The sequence below is a fragment of the Genypterus blacodes genome, unplaced genomic scaffold, assembly GCF_046128005.1.
Source record: "Genypterus blacodes isolate CSIRO-AG114 ecotype Tasmania unplaced genomic scaffold, CSIRO-AGI_Gbla_v1 ptg000156l_1, whole genome shotgun sequence".
In the NCBI taxonomy this organism is placed as follows: domain Eukaryota; kingdom Metazoa; phylum Chordata; class Actinopteri; order Ophidiiformes; family Ophidiidae; genus Genypterus; species Genypterus blacodes.
In genome coordinates this window covers 10,694,178-10,704,619 of record NW_027466957.1, presented here as the reverse complement: position 1 = coordinate 10,704,619, position 10,442 = coordinate 10,694,178, and the positions used below count along the sequence as shown (strand labels likewise).

The 10,442-nt window shown below is 47.8% G+C and overlaps 1 protein-coding gene across 1 annotated transcript; it reads right to left on the bottom strand.

Moving 5' to 3' along the window:
• Positions 1–483: 483 nt before the first annotated feature.
• On the bottom strand, positions 484–8,970 carry LOC143013550 (protein Wnt-2b-A). Its single transcript, XM_076167228.1, has 5 exons — positions 8,437–8,970; positions 5,667–5,887; positions 3,403–3,680; positions 3,048–3,312; positions 484–1,682 (listed from the first exon to the last, which is right to left on the bottom strand). Exons 1-5 carry the CDS (start codon positions 8,616–8,618, stop codon positions 1,453–1,455), a joined length of 1,176 nt encoding a protein of 391 aa, XP_076023343.1. The 5' UTR covers positions 8,619–8,970; the 3' UTR covers positions 484–1,452.
• Positions 8,971–10,442: the final 1,472 nt, after the last annotated feature.

Here is a 10,442-nt window from a genome sequence, read left to right as displayed (position 1 = left end):
TATTTCTTTACAAAATTGACAATTAAAAGGTTTACTGTTTTGGATGAAAAGCATTCTATCCCACATTTGAAACTCAGGACTTTACTTCAAACTAAATATTTCTCCATTTTCGTAAGGACGCTGAGAACAATTTCACATACTTTTCCCCCAAAGAGTGTGTGTGTGTGTGTGTGTGATGGGAATAACACAGCAGGTTATGATAGCAGAACAACGGAACTTTCTCAACACCCTGTTCGGTCACGCTGATTAGTTCTGCTCCGTGTGTGTGTGTGTGTGTGTGTGTGTGTGTGTGTGTGTGTGTGTGTGTGTGTGTGTGTGTGTGTGTGTGTGTGTGTGTGTGTGTGTGTGTGTGTGTGTGTGTGTGTGTGTGTGTGTGTGTGTGTGTGTATGTGTGTTTCTCTCTCACACACCCAGCTTCTATATGTTTGTCTGTCCGATGGAGGAAAAAAAAAACAAAGATTCCAGTGTCATACTAATGCGCCATATATTTCATAAGAACATCTGTTTTTATAATAATGAGGCCATATACACATTGTTATACAAGCAAGCTGGAGAGCAGAGATGCAAAATCTGTTTGATGTAGCGTTTGTGTGCGATCAGGATGGACGCGCGAGTGACCATCCACATCTTCTTCTTCTTCTTGACGTCTGAAAACTAGCAAACACAGAGTAACAGGAGCGTTCTTCTCTCTCCTCATGTCGGCTAAACGTAGTGCAGTCTCATCCACAGATGAAAAATAAAACATTTTACAATTAAATAAATCACTTTACACAAGCTCTCTCTTTTGTACAGTTGCATTCAGCATTCCCATTGGCGTATACGTCCATCTATCCGTCCATTTGTTCATCCGGTGTCCGTCTCCCTGTCATCAGGGGCCTACGCCCTGACGTCCACTGTCCACTTCTCAAAGTGCACTTGTCAAGCCACTTCCTAACTGTCCAACCAAGCGTTTTTTGGTAGATAGGTATTTCCCAAACAAACAAACAAAAAAACACGAGAACTATGTGAGTATATGTTGTTGTTGTAATAATACTGGATAAGTTTGAAGGCTCAGTTAATGTAGAAATGTGTCTTTAAAGCATCATGAAAGCAGCAAACCATTTTCAACCCAGAACCACATGCTAGAAAAACCTCTTTGCTCAAATCCCAAAATTTGACTCGAGTGTCGGCTGGTTTTCACTGACCACCATGCGATCCACTGTCCAGTCACAGGGCCGTGCACAAACGGGGGCTAATGGCTATGTATTCATATTGATGGGTAGTGAACTCTAGTGCTTTCACAGAGACGGGTTGAGAAGCCATGCAATGAGGAAACCGAAATATGGGGAAGAGGAGGGCGGAGACACGGAACAGCTTTTGGACTTTCCCAGAATGCCACATTCCACAGGATGTCCTGCAAAGGGCGAGGGGGATGGGGTGCCGTCACAGGGTGGGGGGGCGAGGGACGCGTCCTCAGGTCTGGTCCAACCAGTCGGCTCGCTTGGGGGCTTTGCACGTGTGTATGTCCACGGCCTCCTCGCAGTCTTTGCACTCCACGGCGCAGCACCATTTGAACTTGCACTCGCACTTGGTGATTCTCTTCACCCGAGTGGTGTCGTAGCCTCGCCCGCAGCACATGACCTCGCAGCCGTCGGTGCCGCGTGACGTCTTGTTGCAGACTCGCCCGGCTGTGCCCAGGGAACCTAAACGCAGACAAGCAGATGAATCATCGGTTAGTAAATGACAAAAAGCAGCATTTTGGTTGCGTTCTATATAATAGTACATTTTTGGAATATTAATGAAAATAGATTCAGAATTCATACAGATTCAGCTGCAATAGTTGCTGTGCTCATAGCAAGAAAAACAGACATAACAAGCTATTTATGTCCATATCTTGCCCAATTCGCTCAATGGCTGTGCTTTACACCCTTATTTACAAATCTGTCCAATACTTTGAGTCAAACCTGCTCAAGACATTGTTGTCACCAGTGGCGAGTGAATGAGCCAATCTATTACCTAATGCGTCATGTGTGTGTGTGTGTGTGTCTTGTGTGAATGTCATCCCCACAGAGATTAGCGCTGGTGTTTGGTGGGAGAAGCTCCCCGTCTGAACTGCTACCTATCACAACAAGCTGTCCGTAGAACAACAGACCCACACACACAACTATGCGGTGTTGGTAGAGCGTCCTATAGTTACACTGCCTTTCCCAAGCCACTGCTCCCTTTGAAGCCGCTCTATGTGTGTGTGAGTGTGTGAGGGTTAAATGGACAGTGGAGCGTGACAGACAGACAGGCTCTCACACTCGGAGGCCCACTCTGCCCTCCAGCTACGCTTAGTTCAGACAGACAGAGAGAGAGAGAGAGAGAGAGAGAGAGAGAGAGAGAGAGAGAGAGAGAGAGAGAGAGAGAGAGAGAGAGACTGTGACAGACAGAAAGAAGTGATTTTTTTTTTTTAAATTAGATGCTTGTGTCCCAAGGCTGTGGATTCCACTGGGAAGGTGAAGGGGGGGGGGGATGGACAAAGAGTGAGGCGGACAAAGGGAGCGAGGAGAGGACGCAGGTTCACATTCTGACTTTCTGACTTTTATAGAGGCGAAGCAAACTGCATCACACCACGTCGTCCTGCAACAGTCCAATCAACAGCCGTCATAATCTATGTGGAGCGCTGCGTGAAGGTTTGTCAAAAATGTTTGGCCACCTTCTCTTTGTGTGTGTGTGTGTGTGTGTGTGTGTGTGTGTGTGTGTGTGTGTGTGTGTGTGTGTGTGTGTGTGTGTGTGTGTGTGTGTGTGTGTGTGTGTGTTCGGTGTGTTGACAAGAGACTGACAGAGGTCAGGTGGTCACAGCAGCAGCAGCAGCCCTGTGTCCCCAGGGTACAGAGATATTAGCTTCCACAGACATCACACAGGACGCCTGCTGTGTTATCTACCGCAACACCACACACACACATAAACACACTAGTCATGCGTGAACATACACACAACACACACATAACACAGTCGGGCCAATCCATCAACATCCATGAGAACTTGCCCCTCTCCTCATTCCGGTCTGCCTTGGTCTCTCTTACCTGCCGCTCTGTCTTGCAGGCAGTAATCGGGCGAGTTCTCGAAGTAGACCAGGTCGTTCTTGGTGGCCTTCCTGAACGCCTTGTTGGCTACGGCGAAGCCTGTTCCGTCCTGATCCATGGTCACCTCGATGGCCCCGTTGTATTTCCTCCTCAGGTAGTCTCCGGTCTTCCTGAAGTCTGACATGGCCCTCCAGCACGTCCTCAGTGTGCACGAGCCGCTCACGCCGTGACACTTACACTCCAGCTTCATGAAGCGCTTCACTGCCTGAACACAGAGATGCTGCTGCGTTATTTCAGCCGCCACACACAACTTCCTTTTCCATTCGACTTGGGAAATTGTAAAACACACACTTACTGTCCTCCCGCAGCGGTTGTTGTGTAGGTTCATGAGCGCCCGAGCGTCTCGGACCGTCCTCTCCTTGGCGTCGATGAAGGCTTTGGCGAACTTGATGCCGTAGTTGATGTTATCGCTGCAGCCGCCCCAGTCGTACTCCCCTCGCTCGTCGCTGTCCCGCCCGCGCTTTTGGGGGTCGCAGTTGCATGTCTTGAGCTCCCCCTGGCTGCAGGCGCGGGTGAGCGCGTACACCACCCCCGCGGAGGAGATGGCGTAGACGAACGCTGCTTCGCGACTGCCTGAGAGAGAGCGAGAGAGAAGGAGTGTTAAGGCCGAGGTAGACGTTGGCACATCTCCCAATCAATTCTCAAACACACAAAGATTTGATTTGAACGGTGCGCGCACACGCACACGCACACGCACACGCACACGCACACGCACACGCACACACACACACACACACACACAAACACACACACATATGTTGCCCTGCTGGGTGTGAGCCCCGAGGACGTGACGGTGCAGCTGACGGGAGCATATCAGGCCTGGTGTGGCGTATAGGACAGCTCTGTTTAAATATTATCATGGAAGTAATCCTCTCTGCGGGGCTCTCCTCCGCTCACATAAATTGTTTGAATACAGACACAGTGATACCCCATTAATCAGTGGCAGGATGATGTCATGACAGCATTATCTACCATCTCTGTGCTCATCTGTTCTCTTCTTCAGTTCCTTTGGACGATGACTCATCTGTTGTGTGGCCAAAGAGTCATAGAGGATTGGACATAGGCTTTAGTCACAGAGCGGTGCCGTGTGGAGCGTGAACGCCTCGGCAGAGAGCTCGGCCATGAGAGGAATTCTGATTCACAAACACACACTGGTGGTCATGTCTCCTCTACATTATGCACCTTATGGTTTGCACATCATGCATTCAGGTCCTCCGAGTTTGAGCTGCTCACTTTCTGTGCAACTCAGTTTGTCTTCATCTTTTATTGTCATTGTGTCCATTTTGACCAAACTGGAGAAAATGGTCGAATGATTATATTGATTACATAACATTGCATTTAATAGGATTTATTTATGGATTTATTCTGCTGCTACGTAAAGAATGGCAGCAGAGTCGAAGCTACTCGCTCGCAACATAGGAGCAAACTTGACACGTCTTCTTGTGCAGTGACGAGTGCAAAGTAGAAAAGTCTTCAAAATGCCAAAACTGTCAAAGTGTTGGAGGTCACGGATCTAAAAAGCACAAATGAACTCTGCAAATGTGAACCGAAGAGTTTGTGGGACCTAACCCGCTTGTTCTGCATCCACTGGAATGTCCAGTTTCATCTCTTTGGGTGGGGAGTCGGGGGGGTGCTGAGAGGGTGTGTGTGTGTGTGTGTGTGTGTGAGGGGGGGGGGAAGGAGGAGGTGGGGGATGGGGTTCCTGGTCATCATTCAACATGTGATGTTTGTCTGACAGTGCGAATATCTCTCTAAATATTTACATCTACATTACTGTTTATTCCTCTGCACCACACACACACACACACACACACACACACACACGCACACGCACACGCACACACTATCTTCATATCTGCTACTTTTTTTCATGCATGGTTGGCCCCTTGCATGCTTGGCGTGGCTGAGTGAGGGACAATAACAACTCTAGGCGAGTCAGTGACGTCAGACGCCGAGTTAGAACAAACAAACACCTGATTTTCTGCTATCTGGGTCCAGACAGGCGACCGTTACCTGCTGTGATTTAAACCTTCTAGCCTACAGATGTTGCATGTAGGAGCACATGTTTGGCTGGTTACCTTGCATGCAACATTGATTGCTGCAGGTGAACTAACGTGGAAGATACAGCGACCATTTTTATCATCATTTGACCAATTTATCTTGTGTGTGTCTTCTACTCTCTGCAGCCATAAAACGCTTTATAAGGAGGAGTTATGTACGCACACACTGGGCTGCAAACACGGAGGGGAGGCGCGTTTGTGTACATGCGTGTGCACGTAGCTGTATATGTATGAATCTGTTACAAAGCGGGGAAGTCTGACAGGAGTGGAAAAACAAAATGAGGACGAGCCCACGTGTTTATTGACGAGGCGTAAGGCATTACAACGGTCCATTAGTGACTATAAACACGGGGCTCCGGCATACGCCAGTACGAGGAGGGAAGACGGGAGAAAGAACAGAGCAAGGGGAGAAGGAGAGGGGAGAGATAAGGAAGGGACAGTGGTGAAAGTGAAGGAGAGAAGGCTTGAGACACACTCACACACACACACAGGGACTTACTCCGCAGCAGCACTCTTCCAAACACTGTATGGTCTCGGTCCAGGGTGCTGCAGTTCCAGCGGTGGTGTCTGAACTGGTGCTGGCACTCTCGGATCCACTCTTTGGTGCCCTCGCCGATGGCCTGCATGATGTCGGGGTGGCGTTGACACAGCTGCCTCTGCTTGTTCACCAGGCCGGGGATGTTGTCACAGATCACACGCGCCCCCAGAGCCCCGATGTACCTGACACACACGGCAGAAAAGGCCCATATGCAGCACTTCAATTATTAATGGCTGTGCGGTTGACTGGTTTTCATAGACCTCCCCCTATGACAGGCCTTGGTTTTGACACATGCAGACACACACACACACACACACACACACACACACACACACACACACACACACACACACACACGCACACACACACACACACGGGTGACGGAGAGTTGTAGTAACAGTCCTCTGAGTCAGAGTTCACTACACTTAACAGTTTAGCTTTGCGAGCAGGAGGGGAGTGCAAACCATTTACTCTGCTCTTCAAATAAATAAGCACTTAACCTCTCCCCACCAGACCTGTGTGTGTGTGTGTGTGTGTGTGTGTGTGTCTGTGTGTGTGTGTGTGCTTAAATGTTTCCCGACAAGCCTTGTTTGACTTGAAATCATGTCGTCGAGGTCCGGGGACCCTCCAATAACCCTGCCACACTAAGAGCCCGTTTACTCGCTGGCTTCTCTCGTGCTCGTCTTCTTCGCAGTTCCCTGTGGTGCTCCTCATCCTAATAAAACAGACTTTAACACGATGCTATCAAACTACATGTGTGTGTTTTCGTGTGAGACCACTTGCCGCTTGGTGGCTGAGAGGCTGAGCGGAGGTCAGGGAGCGTGAGGCTGTGTGGTCGTTTGGGTTTCTTTTACGAGGCCGGGCGATAGGATGGAGACTGGAGGCTCCACACTCCCCAGAGAGGGATTAGAGGGGAGGAATACGAACAAGAGTGCTCATCAAAGGAAAGAGCCAGGGCAGCAATTCACACGTAATTTTGTTTCGCTCTCTGTGGCTTTTATAGGTCAGTAAATCATTCTCCACAGGTCTGAAACAACACGCAGCAAAGCCCTGCGACCGCACCGCCGATCAGCCGGGAAGACAAGAGGGAGACAAATGGGGACAGTGGGCTGCTTCTGTACAAACTACAAACCCCTTCTTGTCCTCTCGTTTCTCCTCAAACACGTCTCAGAGGCGGAGAGGTTGGATCCTTTACAACGAGCAGTCCAAGGAATCTGGTAGATAAATAATCTCCCATATCATTTCTTTGGCATTATCAGCATGTAAGGCTCTGGGGATCTGCTGACAAATTAGCTCCAGGACAGACATGGATCAGGTGCCTGAGCTTGTACACTAAATAGTTGAAAAAGGGGAACGCGGCCATAACAAACAGAAGCCAAAATCCAAACCTGGCGCAGGTACATGAACACAAGCGGGACTGAATTCATCATGAAACAACAATTTCTCTGTTTGTATTGTTTTATGTCCCCTTTTTTTTCTTGGCACATTCCTCAAAAAGGCTCACAGGGACTCTCAGAGAGGGGGGGGCTGGGTAGGGGGGGCTGATAAACACTTAATATCTCCTGTCGATTTGTCATCTCGTGAACAGACACACTGGATTCCCTTCAAAGCCAATAATGCCCAGCCAAAGCCCTCACACACACACACACCCTCCCCACTACTCCCCATAACTGCTTTTAATCTACACAAACTATTAGGCATTCCATCACCCCCCTCCACACACACACACAAACACCCCTCCACCCGCCCACAGGCAGACACTTCTCCTATAAACACACTCACACACGGACATTTTCACATATGCTATTACGCAGATATTTTTTCACCCCTCACCTATGCTCTAGATGGCTGCTTTTGGGGGTATTTTGCAGAAGTGTGTGTGTGTGTGTGTGGTACCTGGTTTATTAATGACTGCTCTGCCTCGCCGCATTCAAGCTCCAGCTGAGTTGAACAGCTCAGCCAACAGCGAAGACATAAATTATATTTATCGCTGTATTATTATTGCTCAGTGTGGCAGGCCAACAACTGACATAAAGACACAAAACCTTACACGGGCTTCAAACTGGTCAGTTCAGTTATTTTCACCTATTCATTAAAATATTATGTTATTTCTATTTTCCCCGTTTTAAGAGTCGATGAGCCTAAACGAAATGACAAGAAACCACATTTGAAGTTTCTGTCCGCGATAATTACCCCATAAATAATAACACCCATCCGTGACAATAAATATAAAACACATATTCATAAACTTTAGCTTCACGTTTGAATGATTCCAAGCAAACAAAAATGCGCGAATTAAATAAGTAAAATGAAACGTTTCCACCAATTCTGCGGATGAGAGACGCACTGTAGAAAGCTTAAATGTCCGTGATAATAAATAAACTCAAACACCAAAACCTCATATAATGGCCTCGCCTGACTTCTTCGTGGAAAACGAGCGAAATTACCTGAATTTAAATTCGAGTTAAATTCGTTGGGAACCGCAGAAGAAGAAACGAAAGCCGCCACATCCGCCTAAAAATGATTCAAACGATCAATTATGAGGAGGGCATCTTTACAAATCGACGACGTCTCTGTATTCCACAGTGTCTAAATTCCGCCATAATAATATTAATAAAATAAAAACAAGAAATTCGGTTATTTATTTACAACCTTGCAGCATGTTTTCTGATACTTTCCTTAATTGTGTGATGCGTTCAGGTAAAGGCCTGTAGGTGCGCCGTGAACTCACCACCATGACGAGTCCACCCGCGGCGTCACCAGCAGCAGCAGCAGCACACACGCGCAGTAAATCCGCGAGCTGGTACCGGGACTTTGGCACGACGAAGCCCGGGGAGAGTGTCTGACTCCCGGCGAACCGCAGCTCCGGATCCGAGCTTCCCGGAGGCTCTGGATCTTGTTCAAACCCAACATGTCTCTGTGCGTTTTCAATGGCTCCGCGTTAATTTCAGATTTCAGAAGGAAGTGTGCCGATTTTTAACATGTGAAGTTTGACGTGACGTAGGTTCATCAGGCCTCATTATCCGGCGCGGCTGTCAGTCAGGAGTGTGTGGAGCGCGTCTTCGCCGCTGCCATGTGCGCGTCGGGGACTCTCCGCTGAGAAGTGAATGGCTCCCAAAAAAGAGAGAAGAGAGGTTTCACATAACAGAGACGAGCAACAAGTGTCCGGAGCGATGAGACGTCTCCTCCAATGGTCCCGCGTCTGCGCACAAATGTATCCAAATCAAAGCCGGGAGGATGCAAAGGAGAGTCGCCGCGGTTCCGTCGGCTCTGTTACTCTGTGCTGGGTCCGATGCTCGCACAGGACCTCTTCTTTATCAGTGGATAGAGTCACACACACACTCAGAGAGAGAGAGAGAGAGAGAGAGACGTGGGTGGGAGATGAGGGAGGGCTCGCTGCTGTCAGCTCCTCTCGCCCATTGGGCAAATGTATAGAGGTTACAGAGTTTGAGATATTAAAGGCGAGAGGATGGAGAGACGTGTGTGTGTGACGATCCACCTGTAAGCCGCAGCAATGACATTGTTTTAATGATGATGCCTTCACTTACATCAGGAAAGTACGTGACTAAATTGCCAGCACACACTTTAATTGACTTTTTTTGGGTCCAACGTTCTATTATTCTACAAATAAATGTATCCACCTGTGAATAGCAAAAGAGCAACTGCAGATTAGATCAGATTAATTGTATATAAAGTAATATTATCGTGTGTATTTCTGCCTCTTGTGTGTGTCCTGTACACATCTTTTAAATCCCAGACAAATATGCATCATGACAATTTACCTTTTAACATACATTTTCAACAGGATTTGGTTTTAATTTCATTATGATTTAAGAATAAGACCATTTCAAATAATAGTGATGGTGTGCAGCTGCCTGCCGAACAACAGCAGAAGTGAAAGTCAGAGAGAGAAGGAGGGAATGTGGGACTGGGAGAACAGAGCCAAATCGTCCAGTGGAACAGCACTGTGGCTCAAATATGAACCACATGTGCCGTGTAAGAGAGAGTGCTGAGACAGCGCTGAGGTAAAACACACACACACACACATACACACACACACAGACCAACCATCCTTACCTTCTTCTTGGTTGTTTGTCTCTTTTGTCTCTTCAGGTTGTGTTCAGGCTTCTTGACATTCTGCTGTCCATCATCCCATTCCTCTCTTTGTCATTGAATGGTTCCTGACTGATAAACACAATCGTTTACAGACGCCAGTTCATACACACATCTTACCAACACTTCCCTGGAAAGTTGGTGATGTTGGAAGGAGAACAGGTAACTCAGCTGACTCAATAATACTAACAAACGAGTAAACAAATCAGGGAAATCCTGGTCGGAATTGAAACTATTAGAGTTAGCTGTCACATAGTAAGAAAACAAACCCAATGTTTATCCCGAAGCTGCTGATAAAGCTAAGCTCCTTCTAGAGACGTTAGTGTTTTGGCAGAAGGTCTCAGCGTTCTGTCAGAACAGGACTCAGACGCTGTGAACCGTTTTTCAGCCATGTGCAGGTAAACACATATCTCAGGCTGCAGAGTGGGAGCAGGTTTGTTTGAGGCCACGAGGTGAGGCCAGGGATCTGAGCTCTGGTGAATAATTGAGCTTCGCAGCTTCGCTCACAATTTTCTGCTAAATCAAAAGGAATTAGGGAAGCACAAACACCCCTGAGTTATGCTCTTTCTCATGGGGCCGGAGCTGGAACAGACTCTCTGTCTCTGCGCTCTCTCTCTCTCTCTC

Bases quoted from the DNA above. Each gene is read 5' to 3' on its own strand.
- LOC143013550 (XM_076167228.1), bottom strand. From the start codon at position 8,618: ATGTTGGGTTTGAACAAGATCCAGAGCCTCCGGGAAGCTCGGATCCGG. The intron at 5,888-8,436 runs GTGAGTTCACGG...CGTGTGTGTCAG, and splicing joins CGGGTGGACTCGTCATGGTG to GTACATCGGGGCTCTGGGGG. The intron at 3,313-3,402 runs GTAAGTGTGTGT...CTCTGTGTTCAG, and splicing joins ACAACCGCTGCGGGAGGACA to GCAGTGAAGCGCTTCATGAA.